The 16,756-nt window shown below is 37.7% G+C and overlaps 1 protein-coding gene across 1 annotated transcript in view; it reads left to right on the forward strand.

Moving 5' to 3' along the window:
* ryr2b (ryanodine receptor 2b (cardiac)) overlaps positions 1 to 14,025 on the forward strand; it is a 91,047-nt gene extending 77,022 nt beyond the window's left edge. Inside the window, exons 97-106 of the mRNA XM_076891558.1 lie at positions 200 to 242; positions 3,039 to 3,175; positions 3,990 to 4,050; positions 4,394 to 4,540; positions 4,754 to 4,888; positions 5,817 to 5,973; positions 6,101 to 6,165; positions 9,332 to 9,432; positions 11,406 to 11,457; positions 13,489 to 14,025. Coding sequence (XP_076747673.1) covers positions 200 to 242; positions 3,039 to 3,175; positions 3,990 to 4,050; positions 4,394 to 4,540; positions 4,754 to 4,888; positions 5,817 to 5,973; positions 6,101 to 6,165; positions 9,332 to 9,432; positions 11,406 to 11,457; positions 13,489 to 13,584 — 994 coding nt within the window. The 3' untranslated portion in view covers positions 13,585 to 14,025. The remainder of the gene's footprint in view (positions 1 to 199; positions 243 to 3,038; positions 3,176 to 3,989; positions 4,051 to 4,393; positions 4,541 to 4,753; positions 4,889 to 5,816; positions 5,974 to 6,100; positions 6,166 to 9,331; positions 9,433 to 11,405; positions 11,458 to 13,488) is intronic.
* The last annotated feature ends 2,731 nt before the right edge of the window (positions 14,026 to 16,756 follow it).

A 16,756-nucleotide genomic window follows, 5' to 3' on the forward strand; every position in this document is an offset into this window, starting at 1 on the left:
CAGCACCTGTAAATTAAAGCAGTTCTGAAGGCAGAATAGGGCCTAACATGTTTCTAGCAAGGTGTAACTAATGAGGTGGCTGGTGAGTGTATACATATTGAAGTGGCAGGCTGAAATTTTTCACTCAATGTTGCTTCAGTAAATGTTACAGTTTCTGTTCCTCCCATATGAATGAGTCTCTTACTCTTTATGTTTTCAGATCATTTCCAAGCAATTACTGGGATAAATTTGTGAAGAGAAAGGTAAGGTCTGGTCTAAAAGTGCTTATGCATTTATATAATTATGTGCATATTCCATGTAGTTACATTGCATTAAGAAACATAATGACATTTACCGTTTCATCACAGGTGTCATTATTTCCCTGTAAAATACCAAAATGATTTTCTTGCCTCAATAGACAGTGCAACACCTTCAGCCTTCTCATTGATTATGTCTCTGTAGTTTAAAAAAGGAGATCATTGTCATTGTCTGCTTTAAGAAAAAGCCCTTTTTGGTCTTTCCCCCCCAATTTAGGAACACTTAATGTGACTCATAGAAATTCAACTTGTAATGCACTGGTAGGAAAGCTACTGGGGGCTTTACTAAGGGTTTGGGATTACCTCCTTTGGGATTAAAATAACTACTTTTGAGATTTACTAAAGAGACACATACACATTACTTTCTTGGCTGGCCTTAGGATTTTCCCTTTCTGAGTGCAGAATTTAGGGAGGACAGTATCTAAATCAATCATCCAAATGTGATTTACTAAGGTTTGCAGGTACTTACCCTGAATGACCAGTGTCCCATATTTTTCTGGTGCTTCTGCTTTTTCTTTTTTTGGTAGCGGAGCAGAACTGAATGTAGAGTGTAAGGAGGAGGAGAAGGATTAGTTGCCTAGTTCAAGAGGCCTGCAAGCCATAGATGTATTATCAGCAGCAAAGTCGAGTTTTATAGCGAGTATTTCATTTTGCTGTGTTTGGTTTTTAGTCACATTTATACACAGAAATATTATTGAAAACCTATCTTTGCTCAAAAGTATCCACACGGATCTCTGCAGCACTACCATCAGATCTCACACATGTTAGACTTGTGTCTAAGTCTTAATGTTGTTAAGGTGTCAATGAATGCAGATCAACATTTTGAATACAGTATTTGTTTTTTGTACAGGCAGATTAGAGTCAGATGGCTTTATTTGATTTGAGTAAATGCCTGTAGCACGCAGGAAAAAAGACCCCACACATTCATGCATGTGCGGCAGTAACAGTAATTTCAATAGAAACAGATGTGTACACTTTATTAATGTACTGTGTTATTTTGGCGCTGCTAATTTGCTCCACTCTTATTGGCACATTCTTGCGATTGCAGCCTCACTTTATGCGGATGACTTATTAAATCTGGCCTTGTGTGCTGCATCAAACTACATTCACTGATCATTTTATCAGGGGAAGCAGTTATTTAAATATTTAAAGTCTTCAGTGTTTGGAACATGCTGCTGTTCCCCTCTCATTTGAAGTGATTTGTTAGGAACAGTGTTAGCAACAACTTTATTTCACTGTATCACTTGTGCTTTACACTTGAATGAGTATAGGTTTGCCATTTTGTTTTGGTGATATGGTTTCATAGACACATCCAGCTAGTATTTATGGTAGTACTCATCAGCTTCTGAAGGGATATTTGGAAGTATTGATTTTATTTCACAGCAGTACTGTATATTGCATTTTCCTGGCAGTGTATATTTGAACAAAAAAATAGATATGACGGGTTCTCACAGCGACTGCTGTGGCTCTCGGGTTTTGTTAAGTTGTAGTTTAATGTTTGGATTTCTGTTAGGCATTACTGATATTCTAATACTTATTCGCTTGGGTCTTGGTTTCATATCATGGTTTCAATATCATCCTATTAGGTTAAACTTAGTGGCTTAGTTCTTCTGATTCTTGTTTGACATTCCTGAGTTCTGGTTCTTGTCATGATTTCTGTGCTGTTCTAGTGTTACTGCTGTTTTTGATTTGTGTTTTATTTGGTTTTGAGTTTATCCTTTGAGGGTTGTGTGCTAGTTTTGCTTCCTGTCTGTCTTCCCCTGACTCCCTGATTGTTTTCACTCTTCTCTCGGGAGTAGTCAGTCTTCTGTGTATATACAGCATAGAAATGTGTTCCATTTTGTCCTTGTTGAGTCGTTCTCTGTCTGCTACTCTCAGTGAGCTCCTTGTAATTTTTGTTTACCTATTGAAGTATGCATTTTTGGACTATGTAGTCTGCTACTAAAGCTTGCTTTTTGTTAAATTGTTCTGCACTGCAATGTGGCCCTTGCCTATACACTGCAAGTTTTATGATAGGCACCTGGTTGTAAGGCGTAATTAATAATTTATTAAGTAATTTTTGCACAAACACCTTCATTTAAAGAAGAAAATGTCAGGACTGGAAAGTAGTGTTTTGACTTTGAATTTCATTAAAGCACTTTGACTTTGGTTTTGGCTTTTTGCCACTTCATGGACAGTTGGTCTACATAAAATACACCTGGCACTCCCACATTGCATTTAATACCCTTGATTGCATCATTTTAAGAACTTGCAGTAAAATAGATGGTTAGAAGGTTTGTGATATTGCTTGCCAGACTTCAGAGTGCCTGGGTTTGTAATGGCAAATGGGCTTTATAATAAAGCTTGGCTCTTATTTTAATAGATTCAGTCACATAAAGTTGAAACTCATGTATTTGTCATGAGCCTAAGTCAATATTTTTAAACCAAGATGCAACGCCTGTGCATTCTATCAGGAAGGTAAATGGTAAAGTCTGCATCAACACAAATGTGTTGATTACTTTAAAACCAGTGTTTGTGCCAGTCATTCACACAACTGTCCAAACAAGCAAAACTAAACAAAAACACCCCCAAAACATTTGCAACACAAGTGTCTGACAATCTTTGTTTCGTTACACTTAGACTATGCAGAATTCAGTATTACTCCAAATACCATTTATCATTGTCTTGTGTAATTCATGTGACGATACACTGAAGAACACATTGCTTGCGTCACGATGCAAACATGTCTTCTTCCCTGTTCAGGTGATGGATAAGTACGGTGACTTTTATGGCTGCGAGAAGATAAGTGAACTCCTAGGTCTGGACAAGGCTGCTTTAGACCTTAATTCTGAAACAAAAACAAAGAAGAGGCTCAAGAGAGACGCTGCCTGGAGTGCTCTGTGAGTAGAGTTTGCAATTGTGCATTCTTAAAAAGATTCATGGGAAACATCTGAGGTCCAATGTGTCATTTATGTAGCTCTGCGTGTAATTTCAGACAAAATTATGGTGTAGTTTTTCGTTATTTATGACATTGCTATAGAAAGGTTTAATGCATGCAAGAACACAGTCTCATTTTCTATATTGTATATGCATTTTAATAAATACAAATAATTCTTTCCTGACGGGCCTCCATAATATGGATTAGGTAGGCAGCTGTACACAAAGAAGCTTGCAGTGATCGCAATAATGCAGCTACTTATCTGGAGGATAGCTAGTATACAGGCTGTCTGGGAATGACATAGAAAAATTTAAATATGAAATCGATACAGCCCATTTTCTAATGCATTTTACTGTGGAAGTGAATTGGACTACAAAATGGGTCTCTGGTGAAATACATTAACAGTCTGGGTTTATTTACTGTTATGTTTGGCTCTTGTGTGGGCCTTGTTAGTAAAATAACATTTCAGGCAAATGATTATTAATAGCCCGTGGCATTTTTAATAATGGTTCTGCGAACATTGTGTGCGTGTGTGTCTGTGTGTATATGTTATGTAACAGGTAAAAAAAGGTCCTAGAACATTATGCTGTACTTGAGGAAGAACATAATATTCTAAGAAAAAGCCCCATAACTGAGACTGTGTTTTTAAAAATATAAAAACACAGTAGGTCAAGGCTCTGATCTAAATCACTAACATTTTGACCTTGTTTAATTGTTCTTGTTATTGTCTATCAATTATTTTTTTTATTAATTAATCATATCATATTTTTTTTCAGATGCAACTCCATTGACATGAAGTATCAGGTCTGGAAACTAGGTGTAGTTTTCACTGACAATGTAAGTTGGATTGCATCTAATAGTTTATGACTTTTGCTCAGTTTGGTTATAAGCCAAAGAAAAGGTGTTACAGCCTGCAATTTATGTTAACTATTTGGTTAATGTTACCAGGCAGTGGTTGTAAAACGTATCCGATATTTTATGGCCTATTCCTCTTTTGTTAATCTGTCATTCTACCACGCTACGATTTGTTTTGATAAAATTGGGCGTACAGCAGAGGAGGAGATGTTAATATCCTTTTTATTCGACTTATCTAAAATACACATTTGTCTCTTTATCTGTCCTTGTAATCTATATTGGTTGTGTTTCTTATGTTTGGTTGTGCTCGTGTGTGCACTTACAGTCCTTCTTGTACTTGGCATGGTACATGACCATGTCGTTTCTGGGACATTATAACAACTTCTTCTTTGCTGCCCACCTTTTGGATATCGCTATGGGTTTCAAGACACTTCGTACCATCCTCTCCTCTGTCACACATAATGGCAAACAGGTGTGTGTTTGTGCATTTGCATATCTGCGTGGATCTGTCTTTAATTCTCTCTCCATCAGTTTCCATGTGTGTTCATGGGTGCAGCTACAATGCATCCGATGTTTGCTTTCACCTTGTGAGGTTATATTGAGTTGTGTATTAAAGAAGAAGTAGTGTATTAAAGCCCGTCTGCCTCTGTCTGTCATTTTCTAATTACGTATGTGTGCTTGTCAGTTGATCCTTACCGTGGGCCTCTTGGCTGTTGTGGTGTACCTCTACACCGTTGTAGCCTTCAACTTCTTCAGAAAGTTCTACAACAAAAGTGATGACAAGGACATCCAAGACATGAAGTGCAATGACATGCTTACTGTGAGTTTAATGTGCATATTGACACACACTCTCCCTCCACATATATCTGCCTCTTATCACCGTCGCTATCTTTTTGTGCTTATCTTTATAATGCAAACACAGCCACCCACCTCCTTTTCTACCTGCACAGTGAGAGAGGTAGAGGAAGGTTCTGACAGGGATCCCTATTGTTCAAATGAAAACAGCCTCATGTCTTATTCCATCAAGTTTTTTTTTCTATAAAATGATGGACACTTTGAGAGAAAACAGCCCCCGAAGCCTCAGCACAGCCCTTTGTTTGGCCACTCAAAATATTAACACCCCACTGCCTGCTCTATTCTAATATGGACTCCACTGTCACTCACATATGCAGGCGGATGGGAAGTAAAAGCATTTGAATGAAGCCCTGTTAATATAGGAGGTGAGGGATATTACGGTAAACCCTCAGTCTCACTCACCGTGCTGTTGTATCAATCGCTCTACAGTCATTGCCGTACCATTTTAAAGACGAGTACAATGAAAGCGTATGAATCCAAAGCAGAAGACTTGTATGGAAAAATCTTTGATATTTTGATTTTGTTCAAATTCCTTGTGGAAAATATTGTCCTTGGCAGTTAAAGCACAGTGTAGCCCTTGCTAGACAACTTGAATGTTAATCTGTCTTGCCTTATACTCCCCGAAGGGGAATACATGTCTGAGAAGATTGATGAGAAACAAAACTTGCACTATTGTTTAAAAATGTAGAAGTAATGGCAGTTTAATATTTTTTCTCCCCAATAGCAACAAACATGAATAGAGGGATGAAAATGCAGAGAATAAATTCTTTATTGAGCTTCAATATTAACAAGTATTCTTCAATACTTCACACCACTAGCAAAGTTAAAGGGAGGAATAAATTGAGGGAGAAGTGCTCTGATCCTCATACAGAATATTTATTTATTTATTTTAGTGTTACATGTTCCACATGTATGTGGGAGTGCGTGCAGGCGGTGGAATTGGCGATGAGATCGAGGATCCTGCTGGAGATGAGTTTGAGGTGGAACGGATTGTCTTTGATATTACGTTTTTCTTCTTTGTCATTGTCATCCTCCTGGCCATTATCCAGGGTAAGACACACACACGCACACAAACACACACACATGGTGAATTTGTTTTGCAACTTAAAATTAACTGGAAATAAAGAATTTATCATGCATCAACATGTACTGAAAAAGCTCATGATGTTGCTCTTAGGCTTGATAATTGATGCCTTTGGAGAGCTTCGTGACCAACAGGAACAGGTGAAGGAGGATATGGAGGTGAGATTTGACACTTTGTCTCACACATTCACAGTATATTTCTATTGGTGATAGCCCTGTTATTAAAAAAAACCCCACTTGTTATTAATATACGCATTATATTGCAGTAAGCAACCACAATTTCTTTTGTTTGTTTCCATATTTTGAGCAAAATCAATTTCCAACAATACATAATCCAGCATTGTGAGATATAAATGTCCTATAAAAGCTTTATATTGTCCTTTGCACCATGTTTATGTAGCAGCAGCTTCTGTGGCTAAGTTTGATACCAGGGTTTGGTACTATGAAGCGATTTCAACATGCCTAGAGTGTCTTTCTTTTACCTGGATTCACTTACCTTAACACCAGCAATCAGAATAAGTGGTCACACAAAGCTGGTTATTAACTCAGGTTTCCTCTCTTTGTGGCACTGGCAGCATCTCAAAAACATAGATGGATAAGTATTCTGGCAGCAGAGTTCCTGGTTTTTGGAAATGAGGATAAAGCAATAATATGGAAAAAATATCAAGAGGTTAAGCAAATAATACTGACGAAACATGACAGCTTCTGCACACAAAGCAGTGTGTGTGAGAGGAAAAGTGCTGCACAGTTGTTTAGTATTAGAAGTGCTGCATGAATGTGTGTATGCTTTTGGTGCTTTGGACAGGAAGACTGTAAAAGATCTAGTATATTAACAAAGTCTAGCCTATTTGAAGCCAGAAAGGAAAGTGGGGAAAAATGCCAACTGTGTAAGTTGACAGACTTATCAGTTTAATAGCTCTACAATTAGGACAAGTAATCTAGTATTTAATTTTTTTGTTTTACTTTTTGTTCTTTCAGCTGCATCCTTTAAAGGTTAAAACATACAAATCATGTTTTAAAGCATATAAAACAATATAGTTCTTTCAAAGTGATTTACAGTCGAGAGGAAAAAAATCAAGGAAAAAGTTGTAGAAGGAATAATCTGTATTTATGAAACACAAAGGCTTCAGATGTTGTTGAAAAACTTTAGACCATCCTACTATCTGTGCATAGAAGTCTGAGAGATCAAGGATCCCTCAGGCCTCAAATCAGTTGTTTTCTGAAGACTCGATTGGTCAGTAGGTGGTGAAACAGCATTTCATAGTACAGAAAACTCTGGTTAATCCTGAAGTTACCAGGATAAGATGAAATCCTGTTTCATAGTACAGACTTCAGCTGTAACTTAAGTATGTGGGAGCAAACAAACTGCACACATACACACATACAATTACATAAAGGAAGTACATTCAGTTATGGGGCTTGTTTCACAGGAAACAAATGTACCATTAGCACTAATGAGAGGGTACCATTATCTCTTTCTCTTGAATGATTAGTGACTTGTCAGCACAGAAAATCTAGTCTGACAAAAACAAATTGTTGATTAAAAAATAATAAAGTATTCATAAAATATGCATTTGTTGTTTTCAGTCTTTCAGTCTTGTTTCTCTCATGTTTGAATGCTCATGTGCCCATACATAGAAGCTAGAAGGAGTAGAAAAACAAATGGAAATGCACTGTTTGTTATTTAAAGAATAGTTATTTGTTAGGGTTATTTTGCTGAACCCAGTGAACCAGGGAGCCAGGCTAAAACCCTCACTGGTATATCTATAAGGCTTTAACAAACCGTGAGAATCAGAACCTAAAAACAGACATAAAGTTAGAAAGACAGTCTGACACTAGAAGGAAGCAAAAAAGCCCAAAGGTGCAGGAGAGGCAGCCAAGTAATCGAAAACTAGACCTTTGATTACCAGACTGAGGAAACAGGGTAGTACACTTAGTCTGACAAAACTGGTGAGCTACTCTCTGAAAAGAGTGTACTCATATAGTTGTTATTGTCATTAACATTTAAGTCAGCATCTGCCATTCCACATTCACAGAGAAAACAATAACAACATAAAATATAGTAAAGAGCTGTGGTTCAGCTGACTGCAAAACATTCAGAAGAAATTCAAGCAAAAATAAAATATTTTACAGATTGCTGAAGGCTGAATAGAGCAGATGCAAGCTGGGGCTGTGAAACTGTTAAAAATAGCGATACATTGTGTTAATTCGGTATAGGCTTGTGACAGTTTTTCCGACATCTTCGTCTAATGTGTTCTTGCTTTCTACTGTATATGTTATATTTGTCATTGTGTCACAAAATAAAAAACAGTGTCACAGATTTTACACCTGCTTTTCCAGATGTTGTATTATAGGGGTATTAAGCTCTGCTGCTCTCAGCAATGATAAATCAGGTTGAGCTCCATTCCACCATTATTTGCCATAAATAGAAATGACCTAAAATGCATTAAACTCAAAACACACATTTCGTTATTGCTTCTTTTCAATCACTGTCACAGCACAAACAGGTTCTTTGGTTTTCCCAAAGCATCTTTCTTTTTTTTTTTAAACACTTTGTCTTTGTGACATTCAAACCCCCAAACAAGCCAAAAATTGGTATGTGTCGATGATTGGGTCCCCTGACACAAATGAAACAATATAGTGTACGCATTTAAGTAACGAGAGGACTGCTATTATATATATATATATATATATATATATATATATATATATATATATATCAAGAAAGCCACTGGCTTAGCAGATGGCAGAACACAGAAGACCTTACTCATCAGGCCAGGACTCTGCTGTCTGTTTACACCTAAAGACTGGTGACCGCTTTTTCAGTTACAAGGATGTACACATCCTGGACAGGGAGGAACGCATGGTTTGAGTGGGGAGTCAAGGAGGGCATTTATGTGAAAACCCTAAGACTACATCTTCTAATGCTGTGATTGCGACCATGTCCCAACTCTTTGTGTGTTCAGCTGCTCATGGCTCATTTGAGTTTTAATCATTATACAACTGTCCTCTTTACAAGGCTGGGAAAGCTACGGTCAGATGATCAGAATCAACTTTCAGTATCCCCGAAGTGTTGCACAGTGGCTTGCAAAAGGAATATTAGGTTTCTCTTCTTACTTGTATTTTCCTTATGTGGGTGTCCTCTCAGTGCATTTGTTTAAGAAAAAAAAGGTGTCAGATTGTTGTGCTAGCAGGCTAAATACCACATTTGAATCACAGAGCACTAAAACAACGGGCTTCTGGTCTTTCTAATTTAGTCTGGGGAACATCATGTTTGTCCAAATCTGTTTCATGAACCATTGCATTTTACTTTCTCTTCCTGCAGACCAAATGTTTTATATGTGGAATGGGAAGTGAATACTTTGATACGGTTCCTCATGGCTTTGAGACTCACACGCTTCAGGAGCACAACCTGGCCAACTATCTGTGAGTTCATCAAAGCGCTGGTTTTATGCCTGGGTTTGATATCAACTCGACCTAATTTTAGAAATATTAAAACTAAGTTCTTACGCATTGGTCATGTTTACATTTGTAAGTTTTATGCATGCTTTGTCACCACTGAACAGTTATAAAATGCAAACATTATAAATCTAATTAACACACTTGGCTGTGTATCTGTATGTCTCCATAAATCATTGCTATAAGTTCATCTCCTTTCTCAAGTTTAGCTCTCAGTATAAAACTTTGTTTACCACAGCTTGCAATTCAGATTCAAACCATTGTCTTTAAGTTCTATTTTTCACTTATACTCAATGGCCACTTTGTTAGGTATACCTGTTCAACTGCTTGTTAATGCAAATAACTAATCAGCCAATGACATTCCAGCAACTCAGTGAATTTGGGCACGCAGACATGGTCGCAATGACTTGCTGAAGGTAAAACTGAGCATCGCAATGGAGAAAAAAGATGATTTTCAGTAAATTATTTTCTGGTTCTGCCGTTAGAGCCAGACAGGCTGGCCTGGGTTTTCCACACAACCACACAGATGGCATGATCAGAATTTGGCATTAACAGCATTAGATACGTATACATCCTACCTCATAACAATGTATCAGGCTGGTGATGGTGGTGTTGTAATGGTATGAGCAATATTTTCTTAGTATCATCTGAACATAATTTAAACATCCCAGCCTATTTGAGTTTTGTTGACCACAGCCATCCCTTTATAACCACAGTGTACATTTTCTGATGGCTGATTAGAGCAAGTTCATGCACCATGTCACACATTTCAAATAATCTCAGACAGGTTTCCTCACTGTAGCTCCACAGTCCCCATATCTCCATTAGAGTACCAATGAGATGTGGTGGAAGAGGAGATTTGAATTACTAATGTACAGCTGAAAAATCTGCAGCAACAGATTAGACCAACATTTCTGAGGATTGTTTCCAGCACCTTGTTAAACCCATGCCATGAAAAAGGCAAAAAGGATTCAACCTGGTGCTAGCAAAATATATGTAATAAAGTGGTCTGTGAGTGTCTCTGTGCTTTGTTAATCATTTTATTGTGATATGTGTAATGACAGTCCAGTAAGAATCAAAACACCTCCTAACCTAAAAATACATGCATTTGACCAAACTCTGTATCCACCAAGAACACAGTTTATCTGTATATTATAAGACACCTATGTAAAGCTGTATGTATTACATTAAGAAAGCCATAGTCATTTACATACACAGACTGCTAATTGAAATGCTCAAGAGTACCACAATAAGTACAATAGGATGAAACGCTAATAAAAATAAGAAAATGTGTGTAATAGAAGGTATTAAAGGCAGAAAACAATAACCCCACTCAAGCTTATTAAGTTGTCATGGTTAGAAAATGATTATCATTTTGTCTTTTTCACTGCTTTTCAGCATAACATGAAGGAACCTTTTCTGCTAGAAGTAAAAATGGTTACTTTGAAGGTGTCATTGCATTGTACATTGTTGCCATGTCAATAATTGCCTGTGGCAAGCGCTTTTGAGACTGATTAGTATGGATCTAGCAGGATGTGTTTGCATCCCCTGATTGATGGACTCTTCTTTGCTCATGAATATGTATGTACAGTCGTGCCTCATTTGACATTTTTGGCTCACCTGATAAAGGTCTATAGGCTGTAGCATCATTACTCATAATTTAATAAACCAAAGGATCATTAGATTTCATTATTTCTTGCTTGTCAATCATCAAATAATTGCAAGTATTAAAGGTAATTTTAACCTGATTGTCAGGTTGACATTGCTGGTTATATTTCTGCATTTGAAATCCAATTTACATTCGTAATCATCATAATCCTTCTACTTGACTACTACATAAACAGCTTGTTAATTTAAGTTTTCACAGAACCAAATGAAATCATTGGTGGTTTGAAAGATTTGAAACTTGTTGCATAACTCCCCCTTCTGTGTCTTTGCAGATTTTTTCTGATGTACCTTATTAACAAGGATGAGACGGAACACACGGGGCAGGTATAATTGTCGTCTTTTTATAGCATGATCAAACCAAAGAACTAGATGTGCACTTTTAAATTTCCTAAACAATTACACTATTTTGACAAGATCAAATCCCAAAGTATAGCTTTCCAAAAATACTCCCTTCGTGTCTCAGTGACCTGTTATTTCACACATTTACCATGATAATGACAGAGCTGTGGTGTAACCTTTTCAACTAGGACAGAATATGCATTCACACTGTCTCTCAAAAGCCTTATCACTCCTGGCACGCATATTTTATAACAATATACATGCTAGATATTGCCATTATGAATACATCTCCACTTAAGCACAAAACATTGTGCAATTAGTGGCATGTTTTAAAAAGGTAAATCTTTACAGTTTCATGGCACAATTGCTCACAGTCAAAGAAAACTACATTGATTTAATCCACCTGAAACATTTTGAACTTGGGGCATTTCAAATCAAATGGGTTCTGGGACTTATTCCTAGATATACTGGGTATATTCTTTCAGCATATTGTTCTTCTCAGATATTGCTTGAAAGAGGAGCTGCTTGGTGGAAAAATATTTCTTTCTCGTAGGCTATGTCCTCTAAGAGCTATCACTATTGATTAGAAATCCTGGCACATGCGCAGTCTTGAAGACTTTCTTTTACACCCTTGTTTTCCACACCGACCCCTTTAGCACTGTCTCTACCATGCACATGACTTTCAGCCTTGCTCTGATTTTCTTCATCTACTTGTCTGCTAAAGAATGCAAGTGGAAAATTCTTGCTCCCAATGGCCATTACAGTCACCTAGTCAAAAAAAGTGAAAGGTTTTAGACTTGTCTGCGCACATAACAAAATAAACACTCCAGGATGCCAGTAGTCTTGCATCCTAATGTGCGCTAGATTTTACCATAAAAGACGAACTTTCTTCTTGTTACCTATTCAGCCATTTTCCTGAGTGTGCACATGAACTTAGCCACCATGAAATCAAAGCTTACCCCAGCCAGGGTGAAAGTACTTAAAATGGAGAAACTAGTAGTCATCCTGGTGGCCCCAGAATGTGAAAACATGGTTCTTAATCATGATGCAGCTGCTGGTAGAGGAGCTGTGGCAGCTTTGGCATAAAGATGAAGTGTTGCAGCTGGACCATACAATCCTCCATTCCCCAGTGATAACCAAGGGTTATGCATGGCCCCTGAACGGGAATGCCTGGTCCCCCAATCCCCTTGTGGTATGTACTATTTAAGGAGCAGAAGCTCCTACAGCCTGTTGTACAGTTGAACAGGCTACATTTCAGTCCCAGTACATGGAAAACTCCCTAATAACCTTACCTCATGCCCTCTCTCTCATTGAGTCACAAAGGCTTCAAAGAGAGGGGTTTTTTTCCACATCCTTTGTTTTAGGGCTTTTAGATATGAGTCATGTGACTCAAACCTGTCACGTTTCCATGGATTACTGACATGCACATGATTGAGGCAGTAAGTGAGGAAATGAATCTTTATTTGACAGCAATCTATAGGCTTATCTGATAAGTTAACAAAGTGTTTGTTTTATTTTTTAGTTTAATCAATTCAATTACATAATATGTCTTCAGGACCATCTATATCCATCTAGTCATTAAAAACCCAGGTGTTAAATGATCTAGTAAAACTCCCATTGGAGCTGATAGCTGAAATGTCTCTTAAGGTAATTTCTCTTAAGATAGCACTCCTCCTCCCCTGACTTCTGCACACAAAAATTTCACCATCTTGCGCTACTAACAAGGAAGATGAGAGCGTGCCTACTTTACATCCATGGGCACAAAGGCAGAAGAAAATGTCGAGGAATTCCCCCAAGTAAGGTGATAAACCCAACAGTGACAGCTCTTACTGTACATGGCTGTCTGTACTCATAGATGGAGCATGTATCTATTTCTCTGGCATGGTACAAGCAAACATAAAAGAAATGGAGCCTGCTAACTTCATTTTATTTTTCTAATTAGCTCACTGTCAAAGAATGTGTTCATGATGAAATTAATGACTTTTTGATAAATTGCTACTCTGTTGACCTTGCCAGGAATCTTATGTGTGGAAAATGTACCAGGAGCGTTGCTGGGAATTCTTTCCTGTGGGAGACTGTTTCCGTAAGCAATATGAGGATCAACTGTTATGAAATAACCTGAGAGGTCTAAAGCCTCCCTAGTGTCACAAGACAAAATCTGTCTCGATTTATGCCTTTGGAGTTGCTAATTTGCCTTCAGTTCTCTGTGTGTTTCTATAGTATTAATTTTAGATTTTGGCATTTTCTTTCTCTCACAATCAAGTATTTCATTTATTTTACAAAATTAATTGGAACCAAAAGATTGAGAACCACTTGTTTATGTTCTCATACAACATTAGTGTGTGATGCATGTATTAGCAGTCCTGTGGGAGGAAGCTATTCATTTGAGTGGTTTGTTAAGACTGCAGCAGCATCTGTAGTAATAAGGCTTTTTCTGTTTCATAAATCATTATCTGTCACAGTCAAAGCTGGCAATCGAAATTCAGTTTGAGGCATTTTTTTTCTTGCTGGATGTGTGTCATGTTTTCTAAATAAATTGATTTGTTTTTCTAATCAGAGCCTCCCATTCCTTCCTCCTGTGACATCCATATAAACACTCTCCCTCTGGCATTTGCTCTTTTTACTCTCCTCTGTTTCTTGTGGCTCTCTTGTCTTGTCTGTTGTGCTCATCTCTCCAGGATCCTTACCCTTCGCTCTTTGCTGTTCCCCCCTCCCGCGTTCCTTCTGTTCCCCTGCAATTCCTTGTATCGAGCTCTTTCCCACCATCATTGTCAGCTGTGGTGTAGCACGCTAGCAGATCTCTCGCCATTCAGGTCAAAACAATATTTCTGATACCCATCTCTGATGGCCGAAAAGTCCTGAGGGAGTTCGTGGGTATAACTCAATGACTAAAAGAGTGTGCTGAGTTTTGTTAAACTGTTAAATCATGCTGAGGTTAACAACAGGATGACAGGAGTTGGAGTGCCACCTACAGATATTGTCCTCATTATGCAAAGGTCACACTGAGTCGAACAGATGTACTGCTGCTATGGATTCTGGCTGTTTTTGAGTCATGACCATGGCACAGTATTGTTCAAATATTGTGAAAAAGGTGGGAAACTTGTGCTGTTTGTGTCAAAAAATAGTAGCAAGTACTCAATATTTATTTATTTATAATTTAATTCATTAATTAGTTTTAATTTGTTAAAAAAAACAACAGTTGCAAATGGTTTCTTTTCTAAACACATATACATTTTTCTGTCTCGAAGCACTTTTAACCTAACATTTACACACTCAGGCCCCAATGCGTTGAGGACAACTTAAGGTTCAGTAGCTTGCTCAATGATACTTCAACATGTAACTTGGAAGAGCCAGGGATTAAAGCAAAGGGATAAATGTGAGAGGAAAAAGGAAAGTTCAACATGCAACAACTGTGACAGAATTTCCATGTAACTGTAGATGTATATAAATGACTCAAGTGTGAGTTGTAGTCTGGCCATTCTTAGTTTTATGGGTCCTTTTCACAGCACAACCTTTACGTGCACAACGCAAATATCCCAGTGCTCGCCAATTCTGTGTCATGCTATATTTTCATGCTTTTTTTTTTATAGCCATGGTTACTGCTGACCATGCAGTTGTAATATTCTGGATATGATTGACTTCTCAATAAATTGCAAATGTCATTGGTTTGTACAGAGCACCCAACCGATGGTACCAGAACTTGTCACTTTCTTTCTGTACCTCACAAATTACAGTAATCAGTGAATTGTGATGGATTGGGAGCTGCTATGTCTGTTATTGTTCTGATGATTACTTTGTAACAGATTCTATGGACCGCCATTCAACATCAAACCACGACTGGCTGTGACTGGCGATATAACATTGATATATTAAACAATGCTTACTGCTTACAAGAGTCTGTTTAAACCTGTAATTTGGTGCATCTCGATGGCGTGTTGTAATGTTTGACAAATATATGATAGAAGCAGAAGATCTGATTTTGAAGAAGAGTGAACTGTACAGGGTAAGAATTCTAATCTTGAATTTTTCAAGCAGCTGATAACGTGTTGGTATTTTAAACATAAAGAAAACGTTCTCGATTGCCAGCCCTGGAAAAAGGAAGCCCTAACACATCTGAATGTGACATGTTCATTAGCCAGGATTTCCAAAAGAACAAACCTGTTTGAATCCATGTTTGATTCAGACACATCCATGGTGTAAATGCTCATGGCATTGGCTAAGTCATCCCCGTCAAGATATGTCTTCTAGCAGCACATGCAAACACCACACTGACATTTCAACAAGGTGAGGGGGGTCTTTAAGATCGTGTCACTTCTACACTACAGGAAGACTGTACTTATTTAATCTGTTGCCACATTAGCCAAAGACCAGAGGTCGAGGAATGTGGAAAAAACCACTAATCAAAAGCTTATTTAATTTGGAAAGATACCGTCTTCTAGTGAGTATAAAAATCAATCATGCCGTCTAAACACCAAACCCACAGACATCCAACTCCTCTTTCACGCCACAGATTTGCAGGAGACATGAGGTCCAATTTCATAAGAAACCTTCCAACAGTTGATTTACTAGTACACCGTGTACTTGAAGGAGGGAGTCTGATTCCATCAAAACAACGCAAATTAAACATACTGTTTATTGTATAATTGCCACATATGCCTGATTAAAAGATATTGTGGATAAGATTGATGTTTTTTTTGGAGCTGCCAAGCTTCCCCTTCTAGTCTTTAATCTTTCCATCCTGTGGTTGAGTAATGCCAGGTCTTTCAGGTCTGGATGCAGTTTAGGTTATGGAGCATCATTTAGAGTCTACATTGAATGAACAGTAGTATACTAATCCTGTGGCATGACATGACAAAACTCAGGTACTTAACTGAGAATGAACTTGAAACTAACTTGATAAAGTTGGGTTACCCATGCAGATACAAAACTGAATTATCATTTTTGTATGAAAATGGTAATACATGGTAATAACCAGATGAACACTAGCTGAATGTCATGTCGTGAAAAAATCCAGCAAAGACCTGACATAGAGATGCATCTGACCCTTCAGTTGATCAGAAATGGTCTCAGTGGAAGGGTGGCTGTTGAGATGCCTTTCTATAGGACGGGTAATGGGGACAAAAGACTAAGGTATGTCAAATTGTACAAGAACTAGACTGAAAATTAGATGCAATAGGTTTTATGCAGTGGTGAATCTAAATTTGAAATTTCTAGTTCAGATTGTTGTCAGAATTTCTGGATGAGGCAACCAATATCCAAAGACGAGCTGTGGATTTCCTTCAAT

This window comes from Maylandia zebra, linkage group LG13 (genome assembly GCF_041146795.1).
Source record: "Maylandia zebra isolate NMK-2024a linkage group LG13, Mzebra_GT3a, whole genome shotgun sequence".
Lineage (NCBI taxonomy): Eukaryota > Metazoa > Chordata > Actinopteri > Cichliformes > Cichlidae > Maylandia > Maylandia zebra.